This window comes from Genypterus blacodes, unplaced genomic scaffold (genome assembly GCF_046128005.1).
Source record: "Genypterus blacodes isolate CSIRO-AG114 ecotype Tasmania unplaced genomic scaffold, CSIRO-AGI_Gbla_v1 ptg000033l_1, whole genome shotgun sequence".
Classification (NCBI taxonomy): Eukaryota; Metazoa; Chordata; class Actinopteri; order Ophidiiformes; family Ophidiidae; genus Genypterus; species Genypterus blacodes.
In genome coordinates, this window is record NW_027466846.1 from 1,504,811 (window position 1) to 1,523,023 (window position 18,213).

General features: G+C 42.1%; 1 protein-coding gene across 3 annotated transcripts; it reads left to right on the forward strand.

Moving 5' to 3' along the window:
• Positions 1–2,130: 2,130 nt before the first annotated feature.
• On the forward strand, positions 2,131–16,899 carry nsd2 (nuclear receptor binding SET domain protein 2). 3 transcript variants are annotated; one of them, XM_076146759.1, is made up of 23 exons: positions 2,131–2,345; positions 3,709–4,340; positions 4,736–4,931; positions 5,170–5,336; positions 5,799–6,236; positions 6,371–6,581; positions 6,869–6,937; positions 7,117–7,223; positions 7,390–7,492; positions 7,868–7,983; positions 8,155–8,244; positions 8,506–8,632; positions 8,840–9,040; positions 9,710–9,889; positions 10,661–10,817; positions 10,907–11,109; positions 11,265–11,368; positions 11,823–12,092; positions 12,317–12,433; positions 13,085–13,226; positions 13,369–13,475; positions 14,139–14,337; positions 14,604–16,899. In XM_076146759.1, the coding sequence occupies exons 2-23, from the start codon at positions 3,738–3,740 to the stop codon at positions 14,918–14,920; spliced, it is 4,224 nt and encodes a 1,407-aa protein (XP_076002874.1). In that variant the 5' UTR covers positions 2,131–2,345; positions 3,709–3,737; the 3' UTR covers positions 14,921–16,899. The 3 variants fall into 3 exon arrangements, with proteins under 3 accessions (XP_076002874.1, XP_076002872.1, XP_076002873.1); XM_076146757.1 differs by having other exon boundaries at positions 2,131–2,239; XM_076146758.1 differs by lacking the exon at positions 2,131–2,345 and adding an exon at positions 3,156–3,560.
• Positions 16,900–18,213: the final 1,314 nt, after the last annotated feature.

The window sequence follows — 18,213 nt, forward strand, 5'->3', positions numbered from 1 at the left end:
CCTCTCCAGGGAACACAGCCAAGCACATGTTGTTAATGTGTCTCTAATATCCTTTCTTCAGAGGAGTGTATACAGTGCCTTTTTTACCTTCTCCCAGATCATGAAGATAGCTGGAGACACCGTCAGCCTCATCAGTCCTCATGTTCACCTTCAGCTTGTGTTCCAGCAAGAAAGGAAAGAGGGAGTGACATCAGAATGCAAGCTATGACTATGTGCTGCCCGCACAGAGTCTCCACCAGGCAGGACAATACAGTTTTCAAATATTGGGGTCCGGATCTTAAACCTTGAAAGAGCAGTTCTGCCACCCTCAAGGGTTCTGAGCAGCCAAGCCTATGCTGCAGACATACAGCACGATAGACATACGGCTGATAGATAGCCCCACATAGTTCATGATTCATGATGTCATACTCCCACTACTATAATTGTGACATCATTCATGATGTCGTCCTACTACTATATTTGGCACATCATTTGGTGTGTTCTGCTAATTTAATATAAATTAAATAATACCCCGAACGCACAAATTTTGTTTTTGGCTAGTTTGGAGGCGGTTGGATGAATGGTGCTTGTTGAAACTCAACATAACACACACATGCACGCTCTCCAATTACAGTTGTAATGATAGATAATATAAGATAGTGGATCCTACAAAAATTACAGCAAAAGTTGTCTGCATATTACCATGAGCGTCTCAGTTCTACTTAAAATTGCGATGTGAATACTTGGGCTTTATTTTCCAAGTATTAGTAGTAGTAGTTTGGGGATTAACTGCACAGTATTTTGTCTCACACTGCCAGATCTGTTTTACACTGTACCTTTGGTGTACCTTCATGGTATTATTGTTCACTGGAGGTTTTAAGATAATAGAAAATATATATATATAAATTATGTTTTCTAGATTGGTCAAAAGCATGATCATACATTGGGTAATAAAAGTGGAATATTCTTTCTTGAGTTCTCTAAATTTAAATCAATTTTTAACCCATTGTCCAGATTGCACATCCTCATATTAACTATAAATTGAAGTTCCTTTATTCCATCTGACTGCAGCTGTTCCTCTCTGGAACAGTTCTTATCAATATCTCAAGATAATATAATCATAGATTTAACTATTCAAAGTTGTATTCAACCTGAGCAAAGTAAATTGATCCCTGCGGTCACTGTAAACAGAACCAGATACGGTTTGTGTCTGTTACCTATGGTAGGTCTTGTTTCACATCATCAGTCAACCACATTCATCAAAAATGGCATTTTCTGCATTCGTGCTAATCTCTGTAATTCCATATTTCTGTCTGAAGAGGTGTATTTATATGTACGATTTACAATGCAGTCAAGACTGCTACTGTCATTGTGAGGTCTTAAGTCAATTAGTAATTGATTCGGACCAAAGGCTCAATTTCAACATAGCAGATGAAATGAAACAAATCGCTTGTAATTCCTTCAAGCATTGAGGCTTTTATTTTTTTAATTTTGTACCGGAAGTATCTTATATTCTGTTCAATGTTACGCCGCTCAGCTGTCTCTGTTGGTACTGCAGATTTGAATGATAGTACAGTAGAGCAGGCCAGTACCATTTTGTGCTATGAAATCCCATGTTATATTATTCTTCTTTCCTCTCCCTTTTAAAATAAAGTCACCATTGCAATTATAATTACATTCCTTTTTGTTTGACAGATAAAACAGTTAGGTTGTTCATATGTGCTTCCCAATAAAAACACAAAAGACTAGAACAAGTATATTTGTGAATGCTCCTTTATGTGTATGTATGAATTTTGAGTAGATAGATAGATAGATAGATAGATAGATAGATAGATAGATAGATAGATAGATAGATAGATAGATAGATAGAAGGAAATGCATACTTTGTCATCAGCATTTGAACGTCGCATGTGACGTTGGACAGCTTGTAAATTTTTTGATACTATTGACAAGAGACAAGTAAAGTAAGTGCAGCCGAGTTTAAAGTAGCTACACGTGAAAATGTTATGGAACAAAGTGAAAAGTGACGGTAGAGAGCGGACTCGGCGGACTCAGCTACTTCCTACGGTTGGTTTTTTTGAACGGACCGGTTGGATCCTCTCTCAGCTCCCAACCAATCGGAAGTGAGTATTTTTCGCGCTGGTTGTCCGCACGGTTTGAGTTTCCCGCAAGCTTTTGAGTCGACTTCAATGAAATGTTCGCCTAAATTCAATGTTTACTGCCAGTTTTTTCCTTAAGCCACCGAGAGGAGATCCGTCAGGTAACCGGAAAGGAACATTTGTTTATGTTATTGTCAAACCGGGGGATGTTATCTTTGCGGTCTCTTTTTTTGCATGGACACTTGTTCGGTCCGACCAACCATTCTAGTAAGTGAAAAGCTAAAGGGATGCTAGCTAGCCGCCGCTAACGTTAATGTACAATTTGACTGTGTTTCAATAGAGTGGGGTTAGCATAGGCTAACTCGACTAGCATGTTTGAAATGAGCTGTCATGGCGCGCACAATTTGACTATAATAGTGAAACGACTACTAAACAGCTTTAACATAATATCGTAACCGGCCATACAAATCTAGTTTGGTTTATCCGTGCATTTGGAAAGAATCGGGGATGGGTAGTCGGGTCAGTTAGCTGCATGTAGCCACTGGGTGGTGGCTACGTCTATGTACTGGATTGCGTCGTAATGGCTGCCGAAAGCAATGACAGGCAGAGTGCGACTTAAAACATAGCTTGGCTGCTCGTGCCCATGGCTGGAATTCCCGAGATTCCCAGATCGTGGCTTCCGCTCCAGACGATAGTCTGAGCCCATTCTGTGCACGACAGTGTGGAACCGCTGTTCTTAAGTTGATGCGCTAGTTTTTATCAATGTATCGCTTGCAGTAGGTCAGCTTTAAGGTAAAATGTTAGATTGGATGGCCAAGCGTTTGTTAAACTGATGGCGTTGACTTAACTCAAGACTAGCAGACTTGCTGTCACATTGTAAACTAAGCTAACGTAAAGATTATCTGTTTTCCCCATTTATCGGAGTTTAGCCGAACGAGAGTGGATTTGGTTCCAGCAGTCTTTCGTGTCCCATTAGTGAGGCACGGACTTGTCAGACGCTTCCATTTCCGCGGCTTTTCTGCACAGTGATGCTGCGGTTACGCGGCACAGCTAGCCTCTTACTCATTGGGCATTCGCTGCATGCGGCGGAACCTGCAGCCTGCCTCGCTGCTCTCCGTACAGCCTCTCTCTCCACTGCGGTCCGGAGCTAGCTAACGGTAGTGCTGCTCCAGGAGAAGGCCAACATGGAAATCCTCGCGGTAGTGATTTTTCCTCCCACCCAGTGTTTTTTGTTAGCGTGACCGTCATCTACAATGGCTTTGGCTCGGCTTCATCGCTTACATCAGTTATTACCACGCTATAGGACTGCATTTCATTGAGGATTTGCTTTTCTTTCCATACGCAGAGGTGTTGTTGTTTCATACTTTGGGTCAATTGTTTTGTTTAATTTTCACGGAAAAACATCGAAACTCTAAACATTGCGTGACAGGTGCAGTTTTCTCTGTCGCCTCCAAGCTTTCTATTCATGCTCCACTAAAGCAAGTGAGTGCCATTTTGTGAAAGGTATAACGTGAATTTATATATATATTTATATTATTTAATGCTGTTTCTGGAATGCCCTAATCTGTTATATTTGTGGTGTTGTTAAACCTGTGGAATGAAAAGTTGGTCTATTCTCTGTGACCTGCAGCTCAGTGAGCCTCCGGGGGCTTAGATGGGATGGACAGCAAAGGCAGTTCCTTGCCCTCTATACCTGAACCAGCCAACCCAATCAGCATGAAGCAGCCGCCTGAGCCCCTTGGTGTACGGAAAGCTCGGGGCGACATGAGTGGGGATCCTGCTCTGCTAATGGACAAGGCTGCTGCTCAGCTGGCTGCCTCACTACAAGAGGGTGTCCTTCAGAAGATGACTGGCCACGGTCACAACCACAACCACGAGAGATTTCTAGACCTCACCTCCCGCATGCTGAATGGGGACCAAGACCAGGTGCCTAATCATTGTACTACAGAACCACCCATGTTTAAGGGTGCTGAAGCCCCTGCCACTAATGGCACCCATCAGCACAACTGTTATCCTGTACTGAAGGGGAAGGTACCCCACGTGGTGACACAGCCTCCTTTTGAATCATGTTCTGCCAATGGGACCAGTTTCACCTTGGACACTGAAGGTATTATACCTGGAACTGAACCGAGGCAGGAAGTGAAGAAAAGGAGGGGGAGATCTGTAAAACCAAAACCTCAACCAAACCTCAGTTCCGCTCTAATCCCGGTGGTGCCAGTTGTCAACAAACACGCAATAGAAGGAACTGGAGTCGCATACGAGGTTTGGCTTTCTTTTTTTTTCTTAACCAGAATTGCAATTTGTGTGACATCGAAAACTCATTGCAAAGTTGTGCAGATAGGCCAAAGGACAAGGCCAAAATTGAATTGATCAGAAAAGTGCTGAAAATGTGAACGTGCTGCTGACACTCGATCCATGCTAAATGTAAAAAAAAAAAAGGGCAATTTATACAGAAGTAGAATAATTCAAGTATTAAATAGTTTTTACTAAACTAAATATATTTCCGAGAAGTTAAATGTGTTAAGTACATGCATTGTTACATGATGATTATTACATAATTGACGCTGTACAAATTATTAGTTTATAAGAAAGAATTGGATATTGTTGCCCAGATAGGTTTCTGTTTTTGTTTGATATTCATTCTTCTATTTCTCTAGCGGCCCGGGCCTCTCCCAGACCTGAAGGGTGCTAAAGAAGAGCCAGAGCTGAAGGAGGCTAAAGAAGAGTCTCCACTGCTCATCCGTTTCTCTGTTGGTGATGTGGTTTGGACCAAAGTGTCAGGATACCCCTGGTGGCCATGCATGGTGGCCACAGATCCTGAACTCAACCATCATATTAAACAAAAACAGAAAGGTGAGCTACATTCATCCGCAGTGCATCATTTTGATAGTTTGGTAGTATATGATAATGGCTGGGTTAAAAGGAAAAGTACTGCGATCTCTGAAGTACCCCACTGAAAAGCATGTAAGCCTGTTTCTTACAAACCCCCCAAAATCTGAATTTTAGGTTGAGAGGAGTGCTAGTAGTTGTACTTTCATTGTTCACATCTTGGGGCTTACTCTGTCATTTCTATTTGTTTCATCCTTTCCAGCGACCCACAGCAGGTACGGTCAACTTTACCATGTGCAGTATTTTGGAGATGCCCCCGAGCGAGGGTACATTTTTGAGAAAAACATGGTATTTTTCACCGGGGAGGATCAATACCAGGATCTTAGCCAGGCCAACAAACAACCCACCTCTCGCGGCCTCCACAAAAAGGTACATCACCCACGGCTTCCTGTGGGACACCCATACAAATCCAGAGTTGGTGTATAGATATATAACAGAGTATGAAGCTTTTTACAAAATGTCTCTTAAGATGACGAAGCCTTGAAAGCCTCACCAACTTTATTTGCTGCCAATCTAGTAATACATTTTGCACTTTATAAGGCAGGTTCATGGGTAACGTAATTGTCTTAGGTGATTGAAGCACAGTAACCTATATGTGTAAAGGATTCTGGGCTGTGAGAAACTCATAGTATATAAAAAATCTGTGCAAATAGTATTTCTCTTGTGCCTGTCATGGTTAAATATCAAGTGTCCAAATGCAAAAACGACGTTTGTTTATAGACAATGTCTTGGCAACAGCTTATGTTTCCTGTATCAACAACATTATTTAACCATCACAACTCTGTTGTAGCTAAAACTTTTGAGTTTTCTCTCTCTCCCTTGTTATGTCAGACTGCTCCCTCTGTGCCCCGTAAACTGAGGGCGCAGTGGAGTATGGGCATCATTCAGGCCAAGGATGCTGCCAACATGTCACTGGATGATCGAATGGCCAAGTTCTCCTTTCTATATGACGACGACGGGCCTCATTTGAACCCCTACATCCTGGAGAAGCTCAAACCTGTGCAGAGCTTTGGGATACACGCGGAAATAGTGTCACGGCTCTGCCCCGGAGTCCCCACCATGGAGGGCCACCCTGCAGGCGATCCAGAGGCCACCCACCAGTCCTTGCACAGCACTTCAACGGGGAAAAAGACCCGAGCACCTAGAACAAAACTCAGAAAAACAGAATGGCAGAAAAGGGAAGACGGCCAGCAAATTAATTTATTGAAAAAGAAGTCAAATGACCAAGATTCTTCCAAAGAAATGTCTCAACCACAGCCAGCCTCACAGGTTTGTGCAGGAGAGTTTCTTATCTGGAGTCGTATGTTATGCAGGCGTGTGTTGCCTATAGTTTTCAGTTTTATTTGTACTTTTATTTGTAAGTACTCTGTGAGCTGTCCTGACTGAATTTTGTTAATTTGTAGGATCCCACCACTTCTGCATCAGATACACAGGTTGAATTCGTTGTACCTCAGAGGGAAAAGAGAGATCCCCCAATATCTCAGGCTCCCACAGAGACGGTGAAGAGGAAGAGAAAAAAACCTAAACTGGACAACACATCTGACCCTGTGAAGAAAAGGAAGTCAAAGATGGTTTCTTCAGTGGGTTGTACAACTGAACCAGTTTCAGTTCCAGGTTGGTCAAAAGTTAAAAAGAGGCCTATTTGCCGTTAGAGGCTAGTGACCTAAGAACACAGTTGTGACGTAATGGATTTATGTACACACATTTTCAATAGATTCTTGTGTATTTGTGCAGGCAATCTCATGAAACACTGTTTAATTTCCTTTTTCGCATTTTTTATAATATGGCAAAAATATAAAAATACGTCAGAGAAAAGTTGATACTCATTTGTATTTGGTCTGTAAAATTGTTGTTACATATTTCATGAAGTTCAAGTTTATTGAATTGTTTTCTTTCCTTAGATAACAAGGTGAAGAAAATAAGAAAGAAAAGGACTCCAGTAAATGAAGAGCAGAGCACAAATTCCTCAGGTGAGTTAGTTTGTATTTAAAACCTTGAACGTGGTTGTTACTTCTCATTTGATGACATGAGATTTAATCCAAAATGCGTTATTTTACTGAACGGCCCTGTTTGTTCAATACGACATTGATCTAATTCCAAACTAAAATGTTGATAATGTTGAACGTTTTCAACACATTTTTGTCTTTAGTCGAGAAGGAGCAGAAGAAGACGTCCAAAAGGCCCCGGGCAGAAGCCACAGACAAAGATCAGCAGCCTAAAAAGAGACGTAAAACAAGCAAAGGTGCTGAAACACAGGTGAGTCAGAGGAATTATCAACCACTACTGTGTTTCTAAAATGAGACATAATCAGTAAAACATTTTGGTGTACAAAGAAACCACATAGAATCACTATTTGATCCCCAAATATTTATTTTTTTGCTTTGGAATAAGATTTCCTTGTCGGCCCCTTTCCTTTTCTCAGGGTTTGGCAGATGGAACGGGCAAAAAGGAGAGGAGATGGGTGAAAGTTGATCAAGGCATTAAAGAAAAGAAGCAAATAAAAAAGTCAAAAGCTCCTCTCACAGGTAAACAGTACTTTATTTGTATTGTATTGTATTTATATTTATTCTTGCTGTACTAATGGCAAAGTGTTTTTTGGCTCTTGCACGGCATCAAAAATAAAATCTCGTTTTGATGTTTGAATACTAGTCGAAGTGAGTATTTTAAAGGTTGAATGACATTTGTAGGTGAAACTGTGAAGTTGGAAAATTTTCAGATTTATTTTCCCTGTCATTTTAACAGGATTTTGACTTTTTTCAAATTTGAATGTTTCAGAAACTAGGGATTGAAGAACAAATAATTGTGTGGAACAACAGTACCATATCAGCTAGAACATATCTGTTTCATCACAGCTCTGTTGCACTCTGATAACTGTAGTCAAAATACTTTGGAATCCACAGAGGACCAAGATCCAGAGAAGCCAAAGCGGAGGAGGAAAAGAAAACAGGATGGACTCAACCAGGCCACGCCTTCCAAGGTCAAAAAGAGGCGGTCCTCTCTGTGCCCTGAGCCTGAGGTGAGACGGAATAATCTATAAAGTTAATACAACTTTACCAAAAAAATCATTCTACTGCCAACAAGCATGTTGGCTTTCCCTCATCTTGGCTGACTTTCCTCCGTCATCTCAATCAGAAATTAAAAGCCTTCCAAAGACTTTTACGATTACGATACAAATTGTTTGCTGCAGGGTTCTGGAAGTGAAGGACGTCCTGATTCCCCAATTGACAGCTTAGACGGGACCAAGAAGGGTGAAAGAAAGAAAGAGTCTGTCTGCCAGGTATGTCTTCTGACCTTCAGCATTTGACTCTCCATTTTGTTTGAAAATACAAACTCACTGGATTCAAAATGTTGAATTTCTATTGCTGTTAATTCCGGGGGTGAGAGATGTAGAAAGTGTGCACCTACCTGCATCTACCTTTACATGTCCCAGTTAATGGCCGATCTTATTCTCTTGCTTTCTACATTCTTTTTTGTTCTTACCACAATCAGCATGATGACTGTATGAGTTGACATGAAATGTTGTGTGTCTTTTCTCCAGGTGTGTGAGCTCGCTGGTGAGGATGTGGTCCCCTGTGAAGGCCAATGTTGTGGGATGTTTCACCTTCACTGTATTGGTCTGTCATTCAAACCTGAAGACAAGCTGCTGTGCCAAGAGTGCAGTACAGGTGAGGAGTGTGGTTTTATTTACAGGAAAGGCATGGTAATACACCGTGTCACTGACTCGTAATATGACACGCCAGTCAGTGAATGTTCTTACACGTCGGCATCGGACAAATGATCAACTTATAACAGTAATGATGTTGGCAACCATTTTTGCAATAGCTGCCATTCCAAGTGTATTTTTTACAAATCCCACACTTCTCTCTTCACAGGCGTTCACTCGTGTTTCACCTGTAAGCAGACAGAGGGGGCGCTACGTCGCTGCCACGTCCCGCACTGTGGGAAGTTTTACCACGAGGCCTGCGCTCGGCTCAGTCCCCTCACCGTGTTCGATAACAAGGGCTTCCGCTGCCCGCTGCACACCTGCCTGAGCTGCCACTATGGCTGTCCGGCCAAACACAAGGCAACCAAGGGTGAGAGTCTGCAACACCACACTTTTTTATGTAGTCTAGTAAATCACGCTATTTACTTTAGAGATATCTTTTATATTTGGACGTATGTTTGGTCCTGAAACCTGTGTTCCCCCCTGGGATGACTAAAGGATACATATGCAAGGTTCCAGCAGAACAGAAGAGAGGATGTGCATATTTCTTTGCAGAATGTAAAAGCTGCAGTGGTGTTGCTGCAGTTTCTTTTCTGTTATTTGATATTGTAGTTAAAACGTGATCTAAAACAAACCATTTGAACGATTTTGGATTTATTTCTAGAAATTGTTCCATTGTGCCTTCCAGGCTACAATCAACCTGACCACACACACACACGACAGTGTTCTGTTTCTGTCCGTCTGCATTCTCTAATTATGGTGCTTCTCGCATACATTTGCATTTACCATGGAGCCATTGAAGGATTTTTTTTACTCAAATACATTTCAAGAGATTGTGGTGGTTTCTGTTTTTAAGTCTGGTTATACACTGAATATGATAGCAGCCCTCTGGTTTTGCCACAGAGCCGCTCTCCGGGGCTTTAGTTTTGCTCAAGAGAGCAAAACTCTGTGGGGAAGCAAGTTGGTCACTGCTCATTCACAGTGAAGGGAAACCTGATCACTTTTTTTAACTTGGCATCCACTTTGCTGTGCCTTACAGGTAGACTGATGCGTTGCCTGCGCTGTCCTGTCGCGTACCACATGGGTGACCTGTGTGTGGCTGCAGGCAGTGAGATGGTAACAAACACCGCCATCATCTGCACCAACCACTTCAACGCCAAGAAAGGCTACAGCCACCACAGCCACGTTAACGTCAGCTGGTGCTTTGTCTGCTCCAAAGGTACATAGCTTCTCCTTTCTAACTGAAGGCAGTAATAATGTATTTTATTTGTTTGACTCTCCACCAGCCACTCTCTGGTGACCGCAGCTGTTTCAGGATTCTTAAAAATGTCCTTTGTATGTGTATTGTAGCTGGAATGAGCATGGATAATTAGAAATTTGGGTCACGATGAAAGAATGGCCTCTTTGCTCTCCAGCTATGGAGATATGGACATATGTTGTGGGCCTGTAAAGCCCTTTGAGACATTGTATCATACTGGGTTATACAAATAAACTTGACTTGACTTGACTTGAACAAAGCTCAGGTAGGTGTGGTACTGTTTAGTACAAATACAGTTGCTACAGAAAGTCAGAGGAACCTTCTGTTCCAACTTATCATAATCTTAGCATTTATCAAGATCTCATCAGCAAATGTTCTTTTCTTTTTTTTGTTGTAAGATAACCCAACACATTTGCCATCAAATTGTGATTTAAATTGTCAGCTCGTCACCTCCATACTCTTGATCTCAACATCTGTAGTCCGGACCACTGATGTGAGGGTGATAGCCGTGCATGTCGGATGACCGTGGTGCAATCGATCTTTTTCTTGTTGCTCTTTTTGATGTGGTGGTGTTTGCGGGGAAAACACATTTTCTTTTTGGCTTGGGCGCTGCTCAAAAATCATATAGTTATAGGGAAAACACAGATCCCTCAAGTAGAGCTCCCTTAATAAAATATCAAAATTTACACGTATCTAAAATGCCAAGTGTTTACAGTAAGTCTGCTGTTGTAGGTGGGCAGCTTCTGTGCTGTGAATCATGTCCAGCAGCATTTCACCCAGACTGCCTGAACATAGCCATGCCTGATGGGAGCTGGTTCTGCAATGACTGTCGTGCTGGAAAGAAACCTAAATACAGAGACATCATTTGGGTTAAACTGGGAACATACAGGTAAGTTAAAGGGCAGATTTCTGTTTCATTTCACACAATATACCATTCTTAATTTTTTGTAGGGTAACTTATCCTTTCCTATTCCTCAGATGGTGGCCTGCAGAGATCCACCACCCTAGAAATGTCCCTACCAACATCCAGCACCTTCGCCATGAGATTGGCGAGTTCCCGGTCTTCTTCTTTGGCTCCAAGGATTACTTCTGGACTCACCAGGGCCGAGTCTTCCCTTACATGGAGGGAGATAGGGGCAGCAAGCACCAGAGGACCGGGATAGGGAAAGTCTTTAAGAACGGTGACAGCCCACACTTCTTTATAAATGGATTCATGTAGCAGACAGTTTGAGATTAAGAGGTTCAGTTTTTAGAATCACCTGTAGCCAATTGTTTTAATATCCTTTTCCACAGATGAAAGGAAATGTAATGAGCCATTATTGCTTTGTTTTTTCAGCTCTAATGGAGGCTGAAGCGCGGTTCAAGGAGATAAAACTGAAACGAGAGGCCAAGGAAGCGCAAGAGAACAACCGAAAACCACCCCCATACAAATTTATCAAGGTCTGACATCTCAGTGTGTGCAGCTTTTGTGTTTCTATACAAATGCAGTAGATTGAGAGGTAGAGATAGGGAGGCAGTAGTCGAGTGGGTAGAGCTTCCGCTTAAGAACCGAAGGGTTGCCGGATCGAGTCCCTGCCGAGGTGCCCCTGAGCAAGGCACCGAACCCTCAAGTGCTCCCCCCTCTGCGAAGGGTGGTAATATAATGTAATGTAAGTCGCTTTGGATAAAAGCGTCCGCCAAATGATCGTAATGTAATGTAATGTAATGTAGAGATAAAGACACAAAACCATTTCTGGTTAGTACATTTGAAGAGTTGTACTGAGATGAGCGCCATCATTCTTGGTCCGGAATAAATTCTAGCTGTGTACTAGTATGGTTTATTTTTTAAAAACAAGATGTACAGACTACATTATTATTTTAAAAGTGCTTAAATTCTCTTGTTCTTCCCTGGCAGGTCAACAAACCGTTCGGAAGGGTTCAGGTCTACACTGCTGATATTTCTGAGATCCCGAAATGTAACTGCAAACCAACCGGTGAAAGGCCATGCGGGTTCGAGTCAGAGTGTTTGAACCGCATGCTTCTGTATGAGTGTCACCCTCACATCTGTCCCAGTGGGGAGCGCTGCTGTAACCAAGACTTTACCAAGCGCCTCTACCCAGAGACGAAGATCATCAAGACAATTGGCAAGGGCTGGGGCCTGATCTCCCTGCGAGACATCAAGAAGGTGAGGGGATGGGTGCTGCTCCTGCTCTAAACCCAAACGTCAACTCAAGTGTCTAACTCAAATACAACATTTTCCTATTAAGTAAAATTTTTGCTGAAGAACCATTTAGTCTGAGATGAAGTTGTTGCTATTGCCCTATTCAGCGAAAATGTCACTGATGCAGTGTCGTAGTGTAAATCTGCTTTTTATCATTCCCAGTCTTACAAACTGTTTTCCTCCTGTAGGGTGAATTTGTAAATGAGTACATTGGAGAGCTGATTGATGAGGAGGAGTGCAGGGCCAGGATCAAGTACGCCCAGGAAAACAACATCACAGACTTCTACATGCTCACGATCGACAAGGTGAGTTCCAGACATGTCTGCTACGCACACAGGTTTCTTGGGAGCAGTCTGTGACCCAATTCCTGTTTAAAAATAATGTCCTTGAGAAACCCCAGCAGCTTCAGAGTGTCTCCAAATATAACCTCTGATCTCTACAAGTAACTTTTGGGTTGCTGTTGCCAGCTCAGGCCTGACTGCTCCATCAGAATAAAGTAGGCTTCCCTGTTTTCATTCAGTGTGCAAAGTGAAGAGTAGCAGTTTTGCACATTTAAGCATTGCAATTGTATCAGAATTTACCCTGCATGGAAAATAAACACATGGGTTTGTTATTGTCATTTAAAAAAACTAGCTAAGTTTGCTGTGAATGTGTTTGCTCTGCAGTGTGTCAGTGGTGCTGTGTTCTCAGCAGCAGTGCCACTCTTACTGGGAGCTACATCAATAAACTGGTATTGCATTGGGAATGTTGCACAACAGACAGCTGTAACGTTACAGTAGTCGATACCACAAATACAAAGTGCCGAAATCTTAACCTGCTGACTGACCGAATCTGTTTTCAATGCTGAAACAATCTTCAGATGTTAGTTGGTTGTAATTGTACGTACGGATTCATCAAGCTAATGTGGAAGTAGATGTTGGTGGTGTTGAAATCGTTATCGCTGTGTGCTTTTTCAGGACCGCATCATTGACGCAGGGCCAAAGGGAAACTACTCTCGCTTCATGAACCACAGCTGTCAGCCCAACTGTGAGACCCAGAAGTGGACAGTGAATGGCGACACGCGGGTCGGCTTGTTTGCTGTGTGTGACATCCCCGCAGGTAAGACAAGTGCCAGTAGGGAATCCTCTGGCAAAATAAAGAACTGTAATTAATTTATTACAACAGTGAAGTGAAGGAACTACACTTAATCATCTCAACTCCCCTTGGAAGATTACATACATTTAATTTTTTTTCATCACAGGTACTGAGTTGACTTTTAACTACAACCTGGATTGCCTCGGCAACGAGAAGACTGTGTGTCGCTGCGGAGCTCCAAACTGCAGTGGGTTCCTTGGCGATCGACCTAAGGTAAACATCATACCTGAGCTACAGCCTGGCAGATCTGCAATATTTGAAGGAATATTATTAGTAGAAGTTTTAGGGCATGTTGGCACATTGACAAAGTAAAAGCATATATCTCCTTTTAAGGCGCAAAATTCATAAAATTCATATCCAACAATGCTTTTTTTTTGTAATCGACTACTCAATTAATTATTTTAAAAAAACATTGAATTACACATATTCTATTGTTTTGCAAAGTGGAAACTGGCAAGATGACAACTCTTATTCTGTTTATTGACTTTATTCATTCTGTTTCTTTCTGCACTACGGAATAACCACATCACGTCTTATTGCGTCTTGCAATATGACGTGAAAACTTGCCGAATTATGACAATTTATTTACAGTATGTCCATATACAAATATTCACCACTTGCTTTAAAATCTAAATAACCACCATAGCAGTTGACTTTCAAAATAACCCTAATTGTACTGGAATTTTCACTTTAATACAACCTGTTTGTCATGTAATCCACTAAGTTTGTTACCGTTAAAAACCTTACCCTCACCCAGTGATCCAGAATCAAAACTGCTCTTCAGTTTCTGGAAAAGCAGATCAGGGCAACTGGCGGTATAAGCTTAACACTGCCTCTGCTCAGGAAATTGATCCCATTCTCATGTCTCTCACACAGAACTCAAATGGCCCAACAGCTGAGCCCAAAGCAAAGAAGCTGAAAAGAAAATATAAAAAGAGGAAAAGCGAGGGGAAGAAGAAATCTGACGACGAGTGTTTCCGCTGTGGGGATGGAGGACAGCTGGTGCTCTGCGATAAGAAAACCTGCACCAAAGCTTATCACCTCACCTGTCTGAACCTCACCAAGAGACCCTTTGGTAAGAAAGGCCATAAGCACAACGCTCTAGTAGTTCAAAAATATTTAATGCAAGAAAAATTAATTGTTTTGATTTTTTGACTACTTTTTGAATACCTGATTAAACCGTTTTATAGATCTACATATGAAAATCAGCCTGTTCACACATGATATTTGCTTGTTTTTTCCATTTGTTTTCATTTAATTAAAATGGTCTTGTCGCTGTAAGATAAGTAGAGTTTTTAATTTTAGTTTTTAATCTCTTGATATCTCTGCTGCCCCCTGCAGGCCGCTGGGATTGCCCCTGGCATCACTGTGACGTCTGCGGGAAAAACTCTGAAGCCTTCTGTCAGCTCTGCCCCAACTCTTTCTGCAAAGCTCACCAGGAGGGGGCGCTGCGTCCCTGGCCTGCCACTGGACAGATGTGCTGCCTGGAGCATGAAGAGTTGGAGGGAATGGACAACCAGGATCTGGCCATCACCACGGCGACACCAACAGAAGCAGTCACCGCTGTCACCTCCACCATCGGCCGTCCCCTCAAAAACCCCAGGAAGGCAGACGGAGCCAAAACCAAGGGCTCAAAGAGGAAAGCAGCAGAGGCCTAAAGTGACCTTGACTCCTCCAAGAGCCAAAACAACAAACTGGACACAGAGGCCAATTCCCCTTTCAGGAACAGAAGCAAACCCCAACTAAATCTGTTTGAAATCACACAAACCCAAGCACTCATCATCAAAAGCCGCCAGCACACCGCTCATACCTTTTTTCTTATAAATCTTTCGTTTTCCTGTTAAGAAATTACTCGACTGCACTGGGACAAACCACCTGTTGGAACGTACAAAGCGCCTGCGCAGGTAAAGGAACATTGGCTCCTGAATTCCAACTGTCAACCAAACTGCGTGTTTTGTTTAGTTTGACATTAGAATAACAACTTAAGAGACTACAAACTGAAGCAGCCTGGAGGTGGAACTAATCATTGCTGTCTGCTCACTTGAATCTCGGCTCATTCACCTCATACAATTCAAAAGACCTTGAAGCGCAGAGTTTTATGGCTATATCTATATATGTGTATATCAAAGACCAAACTTATGATTACTGGAATAGTTTAAGTCATCGAACAGGTTGCCAAATGTATTGTTTTTATTTTTATATATATAGTGTATACTGTACATGTGAGATGTAATATCAAACTCCAAGACACTATGAGTAGGCCCCCAGATGACCTGTCTTTACTCCTTTCAGTAGCCATAGGTTACATTTAACTGTAGACGAGTAATCATGTTTCGTTATTTTACAACCTGTTTATGCTTTACTTTGTTTTAGTGAAATCGCACTGTCTAGATGTAAAGGATTATGTTCAAACAAGATGCACAACGTTGGCACCATAAACCGTTAATCTACCTGCCTGTCCAGAGAGCAGCCGATTGCAAATAGTATTTCTCTGCAGGCGCTTAAAGTGCCGTCTAAGAAAGAAAACACTACAGGGAGGTTCAGAGGTCTGTGCTGCCCTCTTCTTGGTGCTAAAACAGATAAATGAAGGAATATAAATGATCCATTTAAGGTTTTTCTAGAGTTTTGAGTCCGATCTTGAAGGTGCTGTTTTTACTTCAAGGTTTTGTTGAAGCTGCCCTCGCGTCCATTATAGAGCTTCAAAGATCGGTGCATAAACACATGATTTATGTTGTATGGATTGTGGTTTATGTGGCCTTTCTAGTGCTGACGAGCAGTTTCAGCTACACTGAACAACACGGCTCACTGCTGAAACCTGCTCGTTTTATGCAGTTCTCCATCAATCTACCACAGTTTCAATCAAACGTACAAGGTTTAATCATAATTGACTGACAGAGACAAAAGCCGCTTAATTTCACTTTACATCGATACAAAGTGGGGAGGGTCGTTGCATTTTGTTTTTTGAAGAACCTGATAGCCACTTTTTTTTTTTTCTCCTTTTAAGGTCTCTTACGAAATTACTTCAAAACTCACATTTCAGTTGTGCAGACCCAAAGGTGCTTTTTTCTGAGTGCACCCGTTTGTTTTGCCCCCAAAGATGTTAACAGAATGTGTCCAGAGGTGCAGCAAGCCTCTTTGTTTTTGTTTTTTTTTTACTTCCTATATAACTATTTTCATCCTAACCATGACTGTTTTGAGTGAATGTAGTCAAGCCAGGCTTTTTTGTTTTGTCGTTGTAAGCACTGTAATTCCACTGTAGAGCTGAAACGTTATAAACCGTGCTTAGGGGTTTCATTCTGTAACTACTGTCATAGTAAACCAGAGACTAATATGTACATAATGTATAAGTGGTAATAGTGATGCATCTATTGTAAATATCATACAATTACTTCAGATTGTATGCTTGTTTTTGTTTTCTGATGCAGTGCTGATACACTTTTGTGCAAGATTTCACTTCTATTAAATCATGCAATAAAAGTGATGGAACTGCACTCTGCTGGACTTGTATTCTAAACTATTTACTTTTGAATGACTGATCTTTTCTCTTTTAGTCATGACACTTCAGAACTTAGATAAATAAATTCATTATGTGAATTTTGTTGTGGCACCCTCAAATTTCATGCACAATATAGAATCCTTTGGTTTTTTAGGGTTGGACTTAAGCTTTCAAGGTACACTTAAAATTTACAATAAAGTCTCAAACACGGACAAACTACAAGTCACAATGCTCTCTGGCTTAACTGTTCAGCGCGTAATTTTAGAACAGTCATTCCACTAAATCTATCAACTGATCTCCCCTTTTGAATAAAGGAATGGATGATGCAGCAACACAGTGGTTGACATTCTGTGTCCCGTTGTAACTGAATAATGATCAAGTTAAATGGACCTCATTCATCAAATGCACAGATTTGATCTTGACCTGCACGCCAAAGTTTATATTTATTGTAACACTGACTGAATCGGAGATGTCTGTAGCACAGCTTGACCTCCTGTATGTGTCCTGTGCTTTTTGGAGATGTATTTCTAAGCACAAAGATGACAATTGACATGTGGCATGAACTGAGCCTCCTGCTTTGGTCAGCGGCCTGTTTCCTCTTCTCTCTCCAGGCAGAATCATCACTTCCCTGCTGTGTGACGGACAACATTTCTGGAAGATTGAGAGGGTTGAGGGAGGCAGTGGCTCAGTGGGTAGAGCTTCCGCTTGGGAACCGGAGGGTTGCCGGTTCGAGCCCCTGCCGAGGTGCCCGTGAGCAAGGCACCGAACCCTCAATTGCTCCCCCCTCTGCGAAGGGTGGTAACTGTAATGTAAGTCGCTTTGGATAAAAGCGTCTGCCAAATGATCGTAATGTAATGTAATGTTGAGAAGCAATCCAGTTGGGCTCTGGCATGTGACTGAATGGGGCTGCCTTCTTTGTGTTAAGTCAAGACAGAAATATTTTTTTTTGAAGAACTAATGTTCTAGTGCTCAGTCCTGGTCCAGGGTTGTGTTCATGATGCAGGTGTAGGTCCCCTCGTCTTTATCGTCACATCTTTGACGGTAAAACTTTCCGTTGCCACCACAGACCTAATGGCAGAGTATCAGCAGAGGATGAGGCTTTTGTTCTCATTTCTCCATGTTTTCAATCCCCATGTTTGGTGGGTCTCAAGGGTCTTGGAGCCACGTCATGGTGGGAATTAGGGATGGAGCCCGTTGGACAAGTACAAGGCTCTCGGTCCCTCGTTTTGGCGACACCTACTGGATGTATGGAGGGAAAGGCAGAAAAGATGGAGAGAAACAGAAAGATGAAGAAAATGGACCGTGGAGCATCAGGGGAAAAAAATAATTTAATACAAAAACAAATGTGTCTGTGTGCAAATATGTTTAACAACTCATTTTCACCTACCCATCTACAATATGACAGGAGGGGGCCAGGAGGTCAGCACTGCAGCACCAGGAAGACCCCCGTTGGTA

Excerpts from the sequence above, each read along its gene's own strand:
- nsd2 (XM_076146759.1), top strand. The coding sequence starts at position 3,738 with ATGGACAGCAAAGGCAGTTCCTTGCCCTCTATACCTGAACCAGCCAAC. Across the intron at positions 4,341-4,735 it reads GAACTGGAGTCGCATACGAG|CGGCCCGGGCCTCTCCCAGA; the intron begins GTTTGGCTTTCT and ends CTATTTCTCTAG. Across the intron at positions 13,227-13,368 it reads TGTGTGTGACATCCCCGCAG|GTACTGAGTTGACTTTTAAC; the intron begins GTAAGACAAGTG and ends TTTTCATCACAG.